Consider the following 22,175-nt stretch of genomic DNA (forward strand, 5'->3'; position numbering starts at 1 on the left):
GGCACCAGACGGGGTTGTTGGGTGGATCCCAGTTGGAGCGCATGTGAGAGTCTGTCTCTCTATGTCTCCTCTCACTTGGAAAAGAAGAAAAGGAAAAAAAAAAGAATGATTCTACCATTTTTATATAAATTCTTTAAAATTGCTTGTGAAGGAACTGTGCCACTGAGCCCACATCGAAATTTCAATCATACAGCTGAAATTACCTCCACACATATGTACTTGCTTGGGATCACTCTGGAATGACGGGGTAGAGCCAAAGGACCTTGTCATGCTTCCTGTCTATACATGTGCTTAGCCTATTTTTATTTTTTATCATCTTAGCTTCTTTTGACAAGGATTTTGTTCTCATGCCTTCCCCTTCTGAAGTCCTATCCTCTTTCTGCTCTTCTCACAATTCCTTTAAATGTTGATTTACTTTTTCTAATACATATCTCCCTGCTTATTTAACACACTTCATTTGAGTCAACTAAGAAACCACCCTGTGGAGGGTTTTATATCTAATTTGTTCTAAGATGGACAAATCTTATTTTAATCTTTTTTTAAAAGTTACTTTTCAATTACAGTTGACATTCAATATTATTTTGTATTAGTTTCAGGTGTATAGGATGGTGGTTAGACAATCTTACACTTTACAAAGTGGTCCCTCTGATATTTTAAGTCCTCACCTGACACTGCACAAAATTATTACAATATTGACTATATTCTCTATGCTATACTTTACATCCCCATGACTGTTTTGTGACTGCCCATTTGTACTTCTTAATCCTTTCATCTTTATCACTCATTTTCCCCAACCCCACCAGCTGGTAACCATCAGTCTGATCTATGCATCTATGAGTCCGTTTCTCTTTTGTTTGTTCCTTTATCTTGCTCTTTAGGTTTCACATATAAGTGAGTTTTTTAAAGGGAGTTTTTATATAAAATAAATTGAGGGACTTGTCAGTTTCCCAAAGTGGAGTAGGGTTTGAGGGCCATCATTTGCTTTCTGACCTGGTTTATCAGTAAAAGCTTTGTATTTCAGAACTGAAGAGAAAAGTGCCCTCCCCCAATCCAGGAATGTTGCATTTACCCAGGACATGCGCGCTCCCGACTGCTGATCCCAGCACTGCAGGTTCGGCTGCAGGGGCTCCACGTACTCCACTCGCCGGCCACACGTCCTGGCGCTGAGGTCCTGCTGGTACACTCTCCAGCCTTACACCACTATTCCAAAAGTTATGTCTTAGGTGAACAGATCAGGGCACAACAGAAAATCATTCACTGGCCTACAGAGTCACTGGAATTGCGATTAAATTGGGTCTACTAGAATCCCCAACATGTGTAATTAAAAAGACCACCCATAAATTGGCACTTCCTATTGTCATGGTAATAAAATGGTCCAGTTCCCCCAGTTCTCATGTCATATCAAATAGTCTTGTCTTGAAAACTGCACACAGATATTTGTACCATAGCCCTGAGAACTCAGTACTTGTGACAGGGACAGGGTGGGCAGGAAGTGTGGGACTGCACTGGTCAGGAAAGGAAACTAACACACTAAAATCATAACAACTTAAAGGTAACAAACAAAAAAACCCAGAGAGCCATATGTAAAAACATAAAATAAGACATCAAAGTCCTATAGCTAGAGGGAAGTAGAATTTAACAAATTTAGCAATTTTGATTTGAAATGTAAATGATTCAGGGTACTCTCCTTACAAATAACAATAAATATTATTAAATTTCAACACTTTCCTTTATGCTTTTTATCCTTTTTTTTCCCCCTGAAAATTCCCATCAAATTCAAGCCTTAACATTATAACAAGTTTTCTTCTGAAAGCTGCTTATTTGAAAAACTTGGGCAATTAGACTCTGAAATTCTGTCATTTCATTTCAATTTTTCTATAACTTCCTTGGTATCTATTCACTGAGACAGGTAACTAACTGAAAGGAAAGAAAGGAGTGTGCTCCTTCTCTGTATCTACTTCTGCATTAACTGTAAACACACGTGTGAAAGAGGCTGGTTGACTCGGAGGAATGGCCGCCAAGCTGGGTAGACAGCATGTTACAATCTCTCCTTCTTCATGGAAAATCTCATATGTGGTGTCATGGCAAACATGTTCAAAGTAAGAACTAATTGGACAAAATCATGTTGAGAATAATAAGTAAAAGATTAAGAAAATTTAGATGAATGATTGTGTAGTGACGGGGATTGAGCAAGCCGATCTTTCCAGTCTTGCACAGTGTTCTGCACTAAGTGCCACAGGATTTATAAGAACTTTCGAGATAATTAAGGAACACGCTGATGCTCAGTTTTTCCATTTCAAAATGAGAATGATAATCAAGTTTCTGTAACAGACTTCTTGCAGGGGTTGAATGGAGTGCTAACTACCATGCACAGCCCATCCTAAAGATTTCATACAGGTTAACTATCACAAGTATAAATTACATGTATTATTATATTAATGTTATTAGTGAGTTTCCAGAAGCCTAATCAAAATTCTGTTTATTCTGATCTTCACTGATCTGAGTTTCTTTAAAATTTATTTTGAGAATATGTTGTTAAATACTGCTTTTAGATGAGAAAACTTAGAAACTACGCTACATAGTTTTGTTTGAGCCCAGTTAATACTTTTCTAGGCAATAAAATAATTAGTTCCCCCAGATTTTCTCTAATCATGTCAAATTTTAGAGTCAAGCTCTTTTAGATTCAAGAAAGTTTCAATCTAGGCTTAAAAAAGTAAACAATTCAGAAGGACTGATGTGCTGAGTCTGTCATTAAACAAACTGAAGTTTTGTATAAAGGTTCAGTCTGAAAATTTCAAAAGAGAGAAAAAAACAGGCTCTGTGAAAACGTTTAAACAACTTGCAAATTTAAGAATTAAATGATATTATGCCATTCATGAAAAAAAGAAAATCGAAAGTGAAAGCTGTCAAAATTCAATTGGGCAAATTGTTTAGGCCTACTTGAAAGGTGTTTATTTTTCCCAGAGTGGATGTCATAGTTCCTTATCCATTTCACAGCAAGCTGACATTAACAGGTTGGGCAAGAGTTCACAGCTGGCTAAAAATACTCTGGGAAAGACCAGAAACTAGACTTACACACCATTTCATCTAGACCAAATCTGTCAGGTGAAGAGTATGGGAACAGATATACAAGCCAAATTGGTATACAAAAATCAGTGATGTTTACAGAAAACAATGTTTAAAGTTCATCACCTTGCTGATAAGCATAACTCTGGAGGAAACAGCGTAGAACTGCTTTTGTGTCTTCTAGGTCAGTGGTCCCCAACCTTCGGGCTGCGGACTAGTATCAGTCCGTGGGCCATTTGGCACCGGTCCGCAGAGAAACAATAAATAACTTACATTATTTCCATTTTATTTATATTTAATTCTGAATGATGTTTTATTTTAAAAAAATGACCAGAATCCCTCTGTTACATCTGTCTAAGACTCACTCTTGATGCTTGTCTCAGTCATGTGATACATTTATCAATCCCACCCTAAAGGCCAGTCCGTGAAAATATTTTCTGACATTAAACCGGTCCGTGGCCCAGAAAAGGTTGGAGACCACTGTTCTAGGTGATGTTGTACTTCAATATTGAAGTGAGCATTAAATGTTTTCTTTAAATTATTATACAATATATTCTATTGAGTTTGAACATAAAATGATCCTAATAATGTTGTTCATCCATTTTTAGAAGCACTTTTTGTTTCATTTGTATTTTTCAGCCTCAAAAAATTACACCTGGTCTTAATCAAAATTTGTCATATCTACTAAATCAGTTTTATTTATGAAAATGTTAACAGAATATGTAATATAGACTATTTCTGGGATGGTACATGACCTAAAAAATTGACTATCTCTCTATTGTCTCAAATTTCTATGCAGCTATATATAGGAAGTTCATAAAAACACCTGATGGGCAGAGTCCCATAAAGATGTCAAAGGAAATGTTATTTTCTAATCAAACTTTCTTATACATATATTGTTGGATAAGAAAAGAGTAAGAAAAAAGTCAACAAACTTTGTACATATGAAAATTTTTACTGTAAGAATATTACAGTCTTCATTTTTCAATAAAGGAAACAACTAAGATATATTACATAGAATCCTTCAAAATAGTCTACAATTTAATAAGTTAGTATAATACTTTTCTTTCCCCTCCCCCAGTTCCAAATATTATAAGTAAGAAACATGTTTCTTGGTTTTCACCAAATAATTTATCAACTTTTTAACCTCTGTTCAATAAAAATGTAAACTCAAATGGTAATATAATCTAAGAGAGAAAAAAAGAAAACAGAGTGCTTTTAACTTGGAAAATACTGTGTATAAATAGTAGGTATATCCCTATATTCACAACCATTTTGAATCATAAAATTCTGTAGGCACCTTCTCAAGTTAATTATGTACTTGTAGGTAAACTAGTTATACTGCTCAAATAACATCACTGGAGTGTACATGACAAAATTTCCAGTATTGTGTGTTGGTCTGCAATGTATCAAGCTAGCAGTGTTTAGTGCAAGGTTGCAGCACTCACTGCAGAGTATTGGAAGCTATTTTCATAATGGTTCCTACAACAGCTAGAACAGATGGGTATGTGAAGAAGCCCACATGGCCCGAGGAACTGAGAAGTTCATTAGTTATTTCAATACACAAAGCATTGCAGCAGCACCACTAAAAAAATACCATTAGCACAATTAGAGGGAAATTAAACATTTTACTTCTGTTGAGTTGATAGAATTAGTTTATTTTAAAGACTTTCAGAATGCAAATTATTCTCATAAATATCCTAAGAAAAATAATAGTAGAAAACTATTTAGACAGCAGATTATGTAAAGAGAGAGCTTTTATATTGCTAAAGAATAACTAAGGAGAATGGATTGTGTGATGTTTGGGGAAATATGGCAAAATATTTGGTTATCTTGGTTTATTAGTGCTTTCCTGTATCAGGGATAATGAAAAGTATTGGTGGTGTAGTTTTATGATTCAAGCAATACATTGCTTAGTACAATACCATAAGGCTTGCCACATATACATACATTATTGTACTTTTGTGTATAATTTTAAAAATAAACAAATCCAAATTTTGACTCTCCATATAAGCTCATAAAAAAACATTTGGCACAGTATGTGAACAACTGACTGATAGTTCACAGAAGTTCCCTCTCAAGGAACCATTATCTTACTGATTGTAACTAGTGATAAAACATTTCTAGTCTTTTAAGAGATATGTTGGACTGGCCCTTCCTGGGTAGCTCAGTTGGTTAGAGCGTTGTTCCAAAATGTCAAGGTTGCAGGTTCAATCCCCAGTCACATACAAAAATCAACGAGTAAATGTACATAAATAAGTGCAACAACAAATCAATATCTATCTATCTATCTATCTATCTATCTATCTATCTATCTCCCCCCTTTCTCTCTAAAATCAATCAATAAATAAAATTAAAAGATATTTGGGACTTAATGTGTATATTTTTTCTGGTTTTAATTAAAGAAATAATAGAAGTAATGACTACATGCTTATTGCAAACAATCAAGAAATGTCTGGAGAAAAGTTACATTCTCCTCACCTTTTGTTGCTCTGCTCCCATCTGTCAATTCCACTTCTCTCCCAAGAGTTAACTACTAATTACAATTTGCAATTTATATTTTCAAAGGATTATATATATATTTAACTATATCCAATATGTGATATATACATATATTCACTTCTGTATACAGTTGTTTTTTTCTTAAATCTCAAGTGGTATCATCAAGAATCAGCTTTTCTGCTGTGGCTACATCTTCACTACCCTGCCTTGCAGGTGTTTCCACGTTAGTATACGTATATATCTACTGCATTCTTCCCACAGCTACCTTGGAACAATTCTTCTCCTGGCAAATATGTTTGTTCCTCATTTCTCACCATTGCAAACTGCATGTACATAATCGTCTGTATCTGTGTGTTTGTATGAGTACATACCCACTTACCTACCTTTGTACACGTTTACAAGTGTTCCTTATAACAAAATTTTAGTAGTGGAATTACTAGATTTTCATCCTGCCAGTTTTTCAAATCAATGTGTTTTTAAATTAGCACTCTACATAACTTAGCTTTTTTTCACTAAGAATTTACTCCAAGTAATCTTTATGTTGTTTCTGTTCAAATGTAATAAAAAATTCATGTTTCTCCGAGGCAATGTTTCTGAGCTTCCATCTAGACTAGTGATAACTGTTCCACTTTTTCTTCATAGAATAAGAATTTTAAAACTATGTAAACTATTGAGCTGTTATCTTTTAATTAAATTTACCATAGTTATAAGTTTATATGGGATCTACCCCCTTCATTTTCTTCAAAAAAATTTAAATTTTCATCTGCCCAGGTGGTAGTGCAGTAGATACAACATCAGCCTGGGATGCTGAGGACCCAGCTTTGAAACCCCGAGGTTGCAGGCTTGAGCATGGGCTCACCTGCTTGAGCACGGGGTCACCGACCTGAGCTGTGATTATAGATATGACCCCATCATTGCTGACTTGAGCCCAAAGATTGCTGACTTGAAAACCAAGGTCACTGGCTTGAGCCCAAGGTTGCTGGCTTGAGCATGGGGTCACTTGCTCTGCTGGAGCCCCCTGGTCAAAGCACATATGAGAAAGCAATCAATGAACAACTAAGGTGCCACAATAAAGAATTGATGCTTCTCATCTCTCTCCCTCCTGTCTGTCTGTCTCTCTTTCCCTATCTCTCACTTAAAAAAAAAGAAAAAGAAAATTTTCATTCACAATTATTTTGATTTGGAAATATCTACTAATAAATTCCTATAGCCTTATAAAACATATTAAACAATTTATACAGCCAAATATTTACTAATCCCCAAAATGTCAATTAGAATATTATATTTATGATGCTTGAAATAACAAGAAAAAATTATACTCAGTAGCTCTCCTGAGACAATATTTTATACCTGAAATTATTTGCCGTTTCAGAGATGTTTTATCATGTATGCTATTATTAATGATTGCTTTACTTCTTCTTGATTTAAATAGTAAAACAATATGAATTCATTTTTTGGCAAAATAATATGTATATTTCCAACTCAGTATTCTCATAATCAACAATATAAAATAATTGCATCAATATTAACAAAACAACCATGAATTTAAAAATATATAAAAGTCAATATTGAAAATAGGTGAACTGCTGAAACTTTTATATATATACTGAAAGTATATATATAAAAGTAGTGTTAAGATGGATACATATGTAAGAGGCAAGTCTCTTAAATGTTATTTGATATCCTGCTACCTTCAGGCACCACCGTTGACTTACCTTACCAGTGTCACAATCAGTCCCGTCCATCGGCGGGTCAAGTTTGGTTCTGCACTCTTTCTCACCTTCTACCTTGCACCACAGCCCCGTGCAAATAACATGCTGAAAACAAGGGCGTAACAACTAATAAGGGGAAGATATCACAGTTTTCAGATTAAATCAATAATTTTTGAGGGAGCTCTTTCAATAGAACAGAAATTATTTGAAAAAATGTGCTTTAGGTATTTTTTATTTTATTATTATTATTTTTTTTGTATTTTTCTGAAGCTAGAAACGGGGAGAGACAGTCAGACTCCTGCATGCGCCTGACTGGGATCCACCCAGTACGCCCACCAGGGGGTGATGCTCTGCCCCTCCAGGGCTTCGCTCCCCCACAACCAGAGCCACTCTAGCGCTTGGGGCAGAGGCCAAGGAGCCATCCCAAGCGCCCGCGCCATCTTTGCTCCAATGGAGCCTCAGCTGCGGGAGGGGAAGAGAGAGACAGAAAAAAAGGAGAGGGGGAGGGGTGGAGAAGCAGATGGGCGCTTCTCCTGTGTGCCCTGGCCAGGAATCGAACCCAGGACTTATACACGCCAGGCCGACGCTCTACCACTGAGCCAACCAGCCAGGGCACTTTAGGTACTTTTAATATTGAACTTATGATTAAAATAGTATATGGCTTATTTATAGTAATGAGACTTATACACAAAACAGGAAGTCTGTCTAATATATTTATATATTTTTACACTTCTAATAAAATGCAGGTGATCATGCAACATTAGCTAAAACAGAAAAGTGTAAGCTAATAATCATTATTTACACCATTACATGAGCTGGGTTTGAAGAATTAAAGTGATGTATTTGTGAGAGACAAGATGGCGCTGGAGTAGGCAGACGTACCAATATCTACCTCCCAGAGGGAGCTTTTGGGTCTACAGTAGTGAGTCTTAAGGTCCGAGCTGCAGCGCCCCCACCCACACGGCTGAGGGCACACCAGAGGGCCTGCGGCAGCGGGAGACAAAATCGTGATTCTGCTGACAGGACGGAAGCCAGCTGGCCACCACTGGGCTCAGGTGTGAGCTCAATCTTGCCGGCTGGGGAGAAGGGGGCGTGCAAAAGCGGTCAAGCTCAGCTGCTGGCAGCCTGTAATCCAGCCTGCAGGAGAAGGGTGGGAACCCCGGAAAGGGTGGAGACCAGCCCCTGAGCAAGGCCAGAGGAGCACAGCCTTGCCCCGCCCATGCAACCCAGGCTTGCGGTCTGACTTGGTAGCCGGCTCCTCCCACGGGGGTGGAGCCAAAAGCCCAGAGAGGTGGAGTTCCGCTACTGAGCTGAGCATGGGCACGCAGTCCTGCCTGGTGGTAGAGCCAAGGCTAGCAGTTGTTCCTCGAGTGGGCTCCTCCTGCAAGGGCAGGGCAAAAGCCCAGAAACAGGCGGAGACCCACAGCTGAGCAAAGGTGCTCACCAGTGCCCTCAGGACCGAGCATAACGTCACATATGGAGGCGGGGCAAAGGCCAAGGCCACCAACGCTTGTGCACCCGAGTGCGTGATCACAGCCACTCCCGTAAAGAGAAAATGCGGAGGCAGAGAAATACAACACAAATAAACCAAGAGAAATACCCAGAAAAGGACCTAAGTGAATCAGATATAACCAAATTACCAGATGCAGAGTTTAAAATAACGATTGTTACGATGCTCAAAGATATTAGAACAACCATAGATGGCCATTATGAAAACCTAAATAAAGAGATAACAAATATAAAGAAGGACATTGAAATAATAAAAAAGAATCAGTCAGAAATGACAAATACAATATCTGAAATAAAGAATACAATGGAAGGAATTAAAAGCAGGATGGATGAAGCAGAGAATCGAACCAGCAAGTTAGAGGACATGATAAATAAAGGCACGGAAGCAGAGCAGAAAAAAAAAGAGACTCAAAAAGTCTGAGGAAACTCTAAGAGAGCTCTGTGACAACATGAAGACAAATAACAACTGCATCATAGGGGTTCCTGAAGAAGAGAAAGAACAAGGGATAGAGACTTTGTTCAAACATATCATAGTGGAAAACTTCCCTCAATTGAGGCAGAAAAACACTTCACATGTTCAGGAAGCACAGAGAACTCCATTAAGGAGAAACCCAAAGAAACCAACACCAAGACACATCATAATTAAAATACCAAAGCTAAATGAAAAAGAGAAGATATTAAAAGCTGCTAGAGAAAAAAAGACTATCACCTACAAAGGAGCCCCCATAAGGATGACTTCTAACTTCTCAACAGAAACACTTGAGGCCAGAAGGGAATGGCAAGAAATATTCAAAGTAATGCAGAACAAGAACCTACAACCAAGACTACTTTATCCAGCAAGGCTATCATTTAAAATTGAAGGAGAAATAAAAAGCTTTACAGACAAAAAAAACCTCAAGGAATTCACTGCAACCAAACCAAGGCTGCAAAAAATGCTAAGGGACCTGTTGTAAACAGATCAAAGGAAAAAAAGAATATAGCAAAAGAGGAATACAGTTTTAAAGAAAAAAAATGGCAATAAACAATTACATATCAGAAATAACCTTAAATGTTAATGAATTAAATGATCCGATCAAGAGACATAGCGTAGCTGCTTGGATAAGAAAACAGGACCCATACATATGCTATCTACAAGAGACACACCTTAAATCAAAAGATGCACACAGACTAAAGATGAAAGGATGGAAAAAATTTTTCACGCAAATGGAAATGAAAAAAAGCTGGGGTAGCAATACTTATATCAGACAAAATGGACTTTAAAACAAAGACCATAGTTAGAGATAAAGGAGGTCACTACATAATGATAAAGGGAGCAATCCAAAAGGAAGATATAACCATTATATCTACGCACCTAATATATATAAAGCAGACTTTGATGGACTTAAACGGCGAGATCAACAGAAATAGTATAATAGTAGGGGATTTCAATACCCCATTAACATCATTAGATAAATCCTCAAGAAAGAAAATTAACAAAGAAACAGCAGACTTAAAGGACATATTAGGTCAACTCGATTTAATAGTTATCTTCAGAAACTTTCACCCTAAAACAGCAGAATATATATTCTTTTCAAGTGCTCATGGTACATTCTCTAGAATAGACCTCATGTTAGGGCACAAAAGCGGTCTCAACAAATTTAAGAAGATTGAAATCATATCGAGCACTTTCTCTGATCACAATGGCATTAAATTAGAAATCAACCACAATAGAAAAATTGAAAATTATTCAAACACTTGGAAACTAAATAGCATGTTATTAAATAACAAATGGGCTAACATTGAGATCAAAGAAGAAATTAAAAAATCCTAGAAACAACAATAATGAGCATACATCAACTCAAAATTTATGGGACACAGCAAAAGCAGTCCTGAGAGAGAAGTTTATAGCATTACAGGCACATCTCAAGAAGCTAGAAAAAGCTCAGATAAACAACTTAAACCTGCATCTAAAAGAACTAGAAAAAGAACAGCAAGTAAAGCCCAGAGCTAGCAGAAGGAAGGAAATATTAAAGATCAGAGCAGAAATAAATGACACAGAGGCTAAAGAAACAATACAGAGGATCAATGAAACCAGGAGCTGGTTCTTTGAAAAGGTAAAGAAGATCGATGAACCTTTAATGAGACTCACCAAGAAAAAAAGAGAGAGGACTCAAATGAATAAAATTAGAAACAAGAGTGGAGAAATAACAACAGACACAACAGAAATACAAAATATTGTAAGAAAATATTATGAAGAACTGTACGCCAAAAAATGAGACAACCTAGATGAAATGGACAAATTCCTTGAATCATATAATCTTCCAAAAATCAATCTGGAAGAATCAGAAATCCTAAACAGACCAATTACAACAAATGAGATTGAAACAGTTATCTCAAAAAACTCCCAACAAAGAAAAGTCCTGGGCCTGATGGCTTCACAAGTGAATTCTACCAAATATTCAAAGAAGAACTAACTCCTATCCTTCTCAAACTATTTCAAAAAATTCAAGAGGAAGGAAGACTTCCAAACTCCTTTTATGAGGCAAGCACAATTCTGATTCCAAAACCAGGCAAAGACAACACACACACAAAAATTATAGGCCAATATCCCTGATGAACTTAGATGCAAAAATCCTCAACAAAATATTAGCAAACCGGATCCAGCAATATATGAAAAAATTCATACACCATGATCAAGTGGGATTTATTCTTGGGAGGCAAGGCTGGTACAATATTCGCAAATCAATCAATGTGATTCATCACATAAACAAAAGAAAGGAGAAAAACCACATGATAATTTCAATAGATGCAGAAAAAGCATTTGATAAAATACAGCACCTATTCATGATCAAAACTGTCAGCAAAGTGGGAATACAGAGAACATACCTCAACATGATAAAGGCCATCTATGACAAACCCACAGCCAACATCATACTCAATGGGCAAAAATTAAAAGCAATCCCCTTAAGATCAGGAACAAGGCAGGGGTGCCCCCTTTCACCACTCTTATTCAACACAGTTCTGGAAGTCCTAGCCACAGCAATCAGACAAGAAAAAGAAATAAAACGCATTTGAATTGGAAAAGAAGAAGTAAAACTATCATTATTTGCAGATGATATGATATTGTATATAGAAAACCCTAAAATCTCAGTCAAAAAACGACTAGACCTGATAAATGAATTTGGCAAGGTGGCAGGATATAAAATCAATACTCAGAAATCAGAGGCATTTTTATACACTAATAATGAACTGTCAGAAAGAGAAATCAAGGGACCAATCCCCTTTACCATTGCAACCAAAAAATTAAAGTACCTAGGGATAAATCTAACCAAGGAGATTAAAGACTTGTACTTGCAAAATTATAAAACATTGATAAAAGAAATCAGGGAAGATACGAATAAGTGGAGGCATATACTGTGCTCATTGTTAGGAAGAATAAACATCATTAAAATGTCTATATTACCCAAATAATTTATAAATTCAATGCAATACCAATTAAAATACCAATGACTTACTTCAAAGATATAGAACACCATTTCAAAAATTTATATGGAACCAAAAGAGAACACGAATAGCCTCAGCAATCTTGAAAAGGAAGAATAAAGTGGGAGGTATCACACTTCCGGATATCAAATTATATTATAAGGCCATTGCACTCAAAAGAGAATGGTATTGGTATAAGAACAGGCACATAGATCAATGGAACAGAACAGAAAACCCAGAAATAAACCCACAGCTCTATGGACAACTGATATTTGACAAAGGAGGTAAGGAAATACAATGGAGTAAAGACAGCCTCTTCAACAAATGGTGTTGGGAAAATTGGACAACTACTTGCAAAAAAATGAAACTAGACCACCAACTTAGACCACTCACAAAAATAAACTCAAAATGGATAAAAGATTTAAATATAAGCCGTGAAACCATAAGCATCTTAGAAGAAAACATAGGCAGTAAGCTCTCTGACATCTCTCGCAGCAATATATTTGCTGATTTGTTTCCACAGGCAAGTGAAATAAAAGACCGGATAAACAAATGGGACTATATCAAACTAAAAAGCTTCTGCACAGCTAACAACAATAAGAACAGAATAAAAAGACAAACTACAAAATGGTCAAATATATTTGACATTGTTTCTGATAAGGGGTTAATAACCAAAATTTATAAAGAACTCGTAAAACTTAATACCAGGAAGACAAACAATCCAATCCAAAAATGGGCAAAAGAAATGAATAGACACTTCTCCAAAGAGGACACACAGATGGCCAATAGGCATATGAAAAAATGTTCAACATCACTAATGATTAGAGAAATGCAAATTCAAACCACAATGAGATATCACCTCACACCAGTCAGAATGGCGCTCATCAATAAAACAACACAGCATAAGTGCTGGCGAGGATGTGGAGAAAAGGGAACCCTCCTGCACTGCTGGTGGGAATGCAGACTGGTGCAGCCACTGTGGAAAACGGTATGGAGATTCCTCAAGAAATTAAAAATCGAACTGCCTTTTGACCCAGCTATACCACTGTTAGGAATATACCCCAAGAACACCATAGCACTGTTTGAAAAGAAGAAATGCACCCCTATGTTTATGGCAGCATTGTTCACAATAGCAAAGATCTGGAAACAGCCCAAGTGTCCATCAGAGGACGAGTGGATTAAAAAGCTTTGGTATATATATACTATGGAATACTACTCAGCCATAAGAAATGATGACATAGGATCTTTTACAACAACATGGATGGGGCTTGATAACATTATACTGAGCGAAAGAAGTAAATCAGAAAAAACTAAGAACTATATGATTCCATACATAGGTGGGACATAAAGATGAGACTCAGAGACATGGACAACAGTGTTGGGGTTACAGGGTGGGGGAGGGGAGGGGCACAAAGAGCATGGCTGTTCAGCATTTGCCATATTCCCCCTTTAATGTATAGACAGACAGCAAATATTTACTTATGGTATTTCCACTATAAAGACTGCTGTCTTAGGGACAAATGCTGATGAACTATGTCAGCAGTTCCTCCTTCTTCAAAGACTTATAAGTCAACGTTTCATGTTTCATAGGACATACTCAAGCTCACTCCATGCTCCCTGGAGCTTTAGCACAAGGGAATGCCCTTTTTGTTTTTTTCCTTCTTTTTTTTTTGTTGTTGTATTTTTTCTTTTATTTATTTATTGTATTTTTCTGAAGAGGGAAATGGGGAGGCAGTCAGACAGACTCCCGCATGCGCCTGACCGAGATCCACCTGGCATGCCTACCGAGGGGGGGGATGCTCTGCCCATCTGGGGTGTTACTCTGTTGCAACCAGAGCCATTCTAGCACCTGAGGCGGAGGCCATGGGGCCATCCTTAGTGCCTGGGGTGGCTTTGCTCTGGTGGAGCCTTGGCTGCGGGAGGGGAAGGGAGAGGCAGAGAGGAGGGAGAGGGGGAAGGGTGGAGAGGTAGATGGGTGCTTCTTCTGTGTGCTCTGGTTGGGAATTAAACCCCGGAATCCTGCATGCCAGGCCGATGCTCTACCACTGAGCCAACCGGCCAGGGCCTTGGAATGCCCTTGTTGAGCAAGCTACCCAAAAGAAAATTATGTGGAGCAACCATGACAGACCGAGCAAGTCAGTCTCATACTATTCATCACCAGAATGCTGCAGCCCAGTGTAAACAGTTTCAACTTTTCCGGGAAGCAGCACAGCATATTGGGAAATCCTGTCCAAGGGATCCTATACTGCCCCTTCTTTTGGAGTTAACCCTCAAGGACCCCTACCAGGACAACTTGGGCAGATGGATGTTACTCATATACCTTCATCTGGCAAACATTCGTATGTCCACATTACAGTGGATACATATTCCGGATCAACAGTAACCTCTGTCAGAACAGGAGAGGCTGCTAAGCATGTTATAGCTCATTGTCTGTATCCATTGTTCTATTATTGGATTTCCTAAACTGGCTAAATGGAAAATGCTCCTGCATATGGAGCAAAAGCATTTACTGTATTTTGTCATGCTTATATTCTTTAAAGTTAAGGTATTATTAAAGTGTACTCAGCAAACATTTTAAGGTCAATTAAAAATAATTTTAAAAGGGGGTAGTCATATCCTGGAACTCCTACGGGTCTACCATATCATGCTTTTTACAAAAAAAAAAAATTTACATTTCTTTTGAATGCTGATGAAGAGGAGACACCAAATCTTTTTCGTCTGCAAACTGCTACCTTCTTTACTAGATCCAATTTATAACACTGTTCTGTCTTTTTCCAAATAGCTCCAGATATATGGAAAAGATTTATATAGGCGGATGGGGATCCTCAAACCCCTCAGCGAGATCTTCTGAGCATGGCTTTTAAGATACCTAGAGGCAGAAAAAGCCCAATAGAGATCAGGGGAACTACCAGCTTTTAGGATACACCCTTAAAGGCTCCAACGCCCCAAAGGGGTCTCATAGGATGTCTTCTGGGTCCTGCTTCAATAGTGGAAAGGAAGGTCATTGAGCTAAAGCCTGCCAGGCTTACATGCCTCTGCTGTGAGGAAACAGGGACACTGGAAGGTAGGCTTCCCCCTCGCTCCTCTAAAGGAGGCTTCAGTCTCTTCCAGCCCTGCTCCAGCCACCTATGATCTAACCTTGCCCAGAATGCTGGGGTTTGCCACTGAAGGCTGAAGGTGCCCAGGGCCGTCGGCCCCATCTACGACACTGTGGACGAGCCTAGGGTATTTCTTCCAAGAAGCAGGTAAACTGATCTCATTTGTACAAGGGCCACTTAACTATGTTTTCCCTGAATAGTCAGGTTTTTTATTCTTCCCTCAAAGATCTCTGTTGTGGGTGTTGATAGTCCTATTTTCTGCTGCTTTGCTTAATATATAGTGCTTCCTTTATCCCTCTTACCTCAATGCCCCACTCATATTTCAGGCTGGGACCTGCTCCTAATTTAGAGCTCTCTTTCCCCCTTTTGCCAACTTCTATTATGAATCTACCTTTGCCACCCAGCTTAGTGTATCCCAAGGTTCTCTTTACCATGCCACAGTCGTAGAGCTCCAGGAAAAAGCAACCTGGTCTCATCTCTCCAGGCAGAGGAGAACAGAAGCTCCATATCTATGCATGCTGCAAATGGCTTTTCCAGTCTACCTGAATCATTACCAGCTAGAAGCAGCGGTCATTGGGACTTGGACATAAGCTGCAAAGTATAGAATGGTGACAACAATTCCAGTCCCATGAGGTCTTTTCCTGGATGTGGACTTTTCCTGGACTCCTGCTCCCTGTGACAGCTCCTAACAGACTGAACTGGGGTTGGGTTGCATTTTTCAGGGATTTGGCATGGTGACGGGGCCAACTTGGACTTGGTGAACATGTTAAGGACACTACTGTTTTATGGATTCTTGCTGTATTGGCCAAGAGTTTGCTTAAAGGCTTTTAATCACTGTAAAAAAAATAGAAGACTGGATAAAGAAGATGGGGCACATATACAGCATGGTATACTATTCAGCTAGAAGAAATGATGACATCGGGGAAGATGAAAGATGGCAGCGGAGTAGGCGGATGCACAGACACCCAGCTCTCAACACCAAACTGGAACACAAATCAATTTAGAAAAAATCAGCATGAAAAACCAACACTGAACTGCAAGAACAGCTCTCAAAAACCAAGGAGCAAAGAGGAAGCCACAATAATCCTGGTAAGGAGTGCCTGAATCTCCTCTGCTTACAGGAAGGGAAGGAGGGGGGTGAGGCTGAGAGCCCAGAGAGAATTTCACAGAGGAAAAAGAGCAGAAACTACTGCTCACAGCCACTTACCTGGCGAACAGGGAGCAAGGTGGGTTGAAAAGACCAGCTTATCTCCCAAGTGGAAAAGACAGGGAGAGGGACAGACTGTGAGGGGCTAAGGTATGCAAGAAACAAAATAAAAAAGCTGACTCATTCGTGCTGGAGGCGGCCATAGCTGGGGGAGGGACTGAACCTTTCACAAAACAGAGCTGAAGTGCTTCCGGATCAGAGATCTCCGGACATCTATCCAGCTCCAATCAGCACAACAAGACACAGCTGAAAACAAGAAGTGGGGAGGAGGGGCAGTAACTCAGGTCTCCATGGAGATCTGAGATACACCTCCCCCTACTGAAGCTGAGAGAAAAAACCCTACCCCCAGTGAGATTAGTTGGAGAAAGAGACCTTCAGCGTCTCAGGTTACACCCACAGCATTCCTGGATACAGTTTCAAGGAAGCCCCCTGCTGAGATCAGTTAACAAGACTATCACCTGTTAAGAAAACAAACAAATCAAGACTTCAAAGCTGCCCAAATCCGAAAGTGGATTACAAATAATAGCTGATACCAACCCACGAAGACCTAAAAATAACACAACTGAAAACTGGAGGCAGACAACACCAAGCCTAGACTCAATCAACTCTACAAATAAAAAAAAAAAAAGAAGAAGATGAGAAAACAAAGGAGTGCAATCCAAATGAAACCACAAGAGACACTTTCGAGAGATGAACTGAGTGATATGGAAATAATCAAACTTCCAGATGCGAAGTTCAAAATAATGATTGTAAGGATGCTTAGGGATCTTAGAACAACAATGGAGGGGGAGTTTGAAAACCTAAATAAAGAAATAGCAAGTATAAAAAAGAATCAGTTGGAGACGACAAATACAATATCAGAAATAAAGACCACAATGGAAGGAATTAAAAACAGGATAGATAGAGCAGAGGATCGAATCAGCGAGTTAGAAGACAACTGGAATGAAGGCATGAAAGCAGAGAAGAAAATAGAAAAAAGACTAAAAAAGTCAGAGGAAACTCTTAGAGAGCTCTGTGACAACATGAAGAGAAATAACATCCGCATCATAGGGGTTCCTGAAGAAGAAGAAAAAGAACAAGGGATAGAGACTTTGTTCAATCATATCATAGCTGAAAACTTCCCTAAATTAATGCAAGAGAAACTCTCACAAATCCAAGAAGCACAGAGGACTCCATTAAAGAGAAACCCAAAGAAACCTACACCAAGACACATCATAATTAAAATACCAAAGCTAAGCGATATAGAGAAAATATTAAAAGCTGCAAGAGAAAAAAAAGTTATCACCTACAAAGGAGCCCCCATAAGGATGACATCTGACTTCTCAACAGAAACACTTGAAGCCAGAAGGGAATGGCAGGAAATATTCAAAGTAATGCAGAACAAGAACCTACAACCAAGACTACTTTATCCAGCAAGGCTATCGTTTAAAATTGAAGGAGAAATAAAAAGCTTCTCAGACAAAAAACAACTCAAGGAATTCATTACAACCAAACCAATGCTGCAGGAAATATTAAGGGGCCTGGTGTAAACAGATAAAGTGGGAAAAGAATACAGAAAAAAAAAAAAGAAAAAGGAATACACCTTTAAAGAAGAAAATGGCAATAAACAACTACATATCAATAATAACCTTAAATGTAAATGGATTAAATGATCCAATCAAAAGACATAGGGTAGCTGCGTGGATAAGAAAACAGGACCCATACATATGTTGTCTACAAGAGACACACCTTAGAACAAAAGACACACACAGATTGAAGGTAAAAGGATGGAAAAAAATGTTTCATGCAAACGGAAATGAAAAAAAAGCTGGGGTAGCAATACTTATATCAGACAAATTGGACTTTAAAACAAAGGATATAGTAAGAGATAAAGAAGGCCACTACATAATGATAAAGGGAGTAATCCAATAGGAAGATATAACTATTATAAATATCTATGCACCTAATATAGGAGCACCCAAATATATAAAACAGATTTTGATGGATTTAAAGGGCGAGATCAACAGCAATACTATAATAGTAGGGGATTTCAATACCCCACTAACATCACTAGATAGATCCTCAAGAAAGAAAATTAACAAAGAAACAGCAGACTTATTGGAAACACTAGATCAACTCGATTTAATAGATATCTTCAGAACCTTTCACCCTAAAGCAGCAGAATATACATTCTTTTCAAGTGCTCATGGTACATTCTATAGGATAGACCACATGTTAGGGCACAAAAGTGCTCTCAACAAATTTAAGAAGACTGAAATCATATCAAGCACTTTCTCCGATCACAACGGCATGAAACTAGAAATGAATCACAGCAGAAAAGCTCAAAAATTCTCAAACACATGGAAACTAAATAGCAGGGTGTTAAATAATGAATGGATTAAGAATGAGATCAAAGAAGAAATAAAGAAATTCCTAGAAACGAATGACAATAAGCATACAACAACTCAAAATTTATGGGACACAGCGAAAGCAGTGCTGAGAGGGAAGTTCATAGCACTACAGGCACACTTTCAGACGCTAGAAAAAGCTCAAATAAACAACTTAACCCTGCATCTAAAAGAATTAGAAAAAGAACAGCAAGTAAAGCCCAAATGTAGTACAAGGAAGGAAATAATAAAGATCAGAGCAGAAATAAATGACATAGAGGCTAAAGAAACAATACAGAGGATCAATGAAACTAGGAGCTGGTTCTTTGAAAAGGTAAACAAGATTGATGCACCTTTAAGTAGACTCACCAAGAAAAAGAGAGAGAGGACTCAAATAAATAAAATTAGAAATGAGAGAGGAGAAATAACAACTGACACAACAGAAATACAAAATATTTTAAGAAAATACTATGAAGAACTGTATGCCAAAAAACTAGACAACCTAGATGAAATGGACAAATTCCTTGAAACGTACAATCTTCCAAAAATCAATCTGGAAGAATCAGAAAACTTAAACAGACCAATTACACCAAAGGAGACTGAAACAGTTATCAAAAAACTCCCAACAAAGAAAAGTCCGGGGTCCGATGGCTTCACAACAGAATTCTACCAAATATTCAAAGAAGAACTAACTCCTATCCTTCTCAAACTATTTCAAAAAATTCAAGAGGAAGGAAGACTTCCAAACTCCTTTTATGAGGCGAGCATAATTCTGATTCCAAAACCAGGCAAAGACCACACAAAGAAAGAAAATTATAGGCCAATATCTCTGATGAATATAGATGCTAAAATCCTCAACAAAATATTAGCAAACCGGATCCAACAATATATGGAAAAAATCATACACCATGATCAAGTGGCATTTATTCTGGGGAGGCAAGGCTGGTACTATATTCGCAAATCAATCAATGTGATTCATCACATAAACAAAAAGAAGGAGAAAAACCATATAATAATTTCAATAGATGCAGAAAAAGCATTTGATAAAATCCAGCACCCATTCATGATCAAAACTCTCAGCAAAGTGGGAATACAGGGAACATACCTCAACATGATAAAAGCCATCTATGAGAAACCCACAGCCAACATCATACTCAATGGGCAAAAATTAAAAGCAATACCCTTAAGATCAGGAACAAGGCAGGGGTGCCCCCTTTCACCACTCTTATTTAACATAGTCCTGGAAGTCCTAGCCACAGCAATCAGACAAGAAGAAGAAATAAAAGGGATTCAAGTTGGAAAAGAAGAAGTAAAACTATCATTATTTGCAGATGATATGATATTGTATATAGAAAACCCTAAAGTCTCAGTCAAAAAACTACTGGACCTGATAAATAAATTCAGCAAAGTGGCAGGATATAAAATCAATACTCAGAAATCAGAAGCATTTTTATACACCAACAATGAACAGTCAGAAAGAGAAATTAAGGAAACAATCCCCTTCACAATTACAACCAAAAAAAAAAGTACCTAGGAGTAAACTTAACCAAGGAGACTAAAGACTTGTACTCGGAAAATTACAAAACATTGATAAAAGAAATCAAGGAAGATACTAACAAGTGGAAGCATATACCGTGCTCATGGTTAGGAAGAATAAACATCATTAAAATGTCTATATTACCCAAAGCAATTTATAAATTCAATGCAATACCAATTAAAATACCAATGACATACTTTAAAGATATAGAACACATATTCCAAAAATTTATATGGAACCAAAAAAGGACACGAATAGCCTCAGCAATCTTAAAAAAGAAGAATAAAGTGGGAGGTATCACACTTCCTGATATCAAGTTATACTACAAGGCCATTGTACTCAAAACAGCCTGGTACTGGCATAAGAACAGGCATATAGATCAATGGAATAGAACAGAGAACCCAGAAATAAACCCACAGTTCTATGGACAACTGATATTTGACAAAGGAGGTAAGGAAATACAATGGAGTAAAGACAGCCTCTTTAACAAATGGTGTTGGGAAAATTGGACAGCTACCTGCAAAAAAATGAAACTAGATCACCAGCTTACACCACTCACAAAAATAAACTCAAAATGGATAAAAGACTTGAATGTAGGCCGTGAAACCATAAGCATCTTAGAAGAAAACATAGGCAGTAAGCTCTCGGACATCTCTCGGAGCAATATATTTGCTGATTTATCTCCACGGGGAAGTGAAATAAAAGACAGGATAAACAAATGGGACTATATCAAACTAAAAAGCTTTTGCACAGCTAAAGACAAAAGAACAGAATAAAAAGACAAACTACACAATGGGAGAACATATTTGACAATACATCTGATAAGGGGTTAATAACCAAAATTTATAAAGAACTTGTAAAACTCAACACCAGGAAGACAAACAACCCAATCCAAAAATGGGCAAAAGAGATGAATAGACACTTCTCCAAAGAGGACATACAGATGGCCAATAGGCATATGAAAAAATGCTCAACATCACTAATCATTAGAGAAATGCAAATTAAACCACAATGAGATATCACCTTACACCAGTCAGTATGGCGCTCATCAATAAAACAACACAGCATAAGTGCTGGCGAGGATGTGGAGAAAAGGGAACCCTCCTGCACTGCTGGTGGGAATGCAGACTGGTGCAGCCACTGTGGAAAACAGTATGGAGATTCCTCAAAAAACTGAAAATCGAACCGCCTTTTGACCCAGCTATCCCACTTTTAGGAATATACCCCAAGGACACCATAGAACGGCTCGAAAAGGAGAAATGCACCCGCATGTTTGTGGCAGCATTGTTCACAATAGCAAAGATCTGGAAACAGCCCAAGTGTCCGTCAGAGGACGAGTGGATTAAAAAACTTTGGTACATATATACTATGGAATACTACTCAGCCATAAGAAATGATGACATCGGATCATTTACAATAACATGGATGGACCTTGATAACATTATACGGAGTGAAATAAGTAAATCAGAAAAAAAACTGAGATGAATCCATACATAGAAGGGACATAAAAATGAGACTCAGAGACATGAACAAGAATGTGATGGCAACAGGGGCGGGGGGGTTGGGGGAGGGGGGAGGGGGTGAAGAAGGAGAGAGGGGTTAGGGGAGGGGAGGGGCACAAAGAAAACCAGATAGAAGGTGACAGAAGACAATTTAACTTTGGGGGAGGGGTATACAGCACAATCAAATGTCAAAATAATCTAGAGATATTTTCTC

General features: G+C 38.0%; 1 protein-coding gene across 1 annotated transcript in view; it reads right to left on the bottom strand.

The window, feature by feature from the left end:
* ADAMTS19 (ADAM metallopeptidase with thrombospondin type 1 motif 19) overlaps positions 1-22,175 on the bottom strand; it is a 500,178-nt gene that overhangs the window by 125,274 nt on the left and 352,729 nt on the right. The window contains exons 11-12 of the mRNA XM_066276903.1: positions 7,284-7,385; positions 1,070-1,200 (exon numbers count right to left, since the gene is read on the bottom strand). Of these exons, the coding sequence (XP_066133000.1) occupies positions 1,070-1,200; positions 7,284-7,385 (233 nt within the window). The remainder of the gene's footprint in view (positions 1-1,069; positions 1,201-7,283; positions 7,386-22,175) is intronic.

This window comes from Saccopteryx bilineata, chromosome 4, assembly GCF_036850765.1.
Source record: "Saccopteryx bilineata isolate mSacBil1 chromosome 4, mSacBil1_pri_phased_curated, whole genome shotgun sequence".
NCBI lineage: Eukaryota > Metazoa > Chordata > Mammalia > Chiroptera > Emballonuridae > Saccopteryx > Saccopteryx bilineata.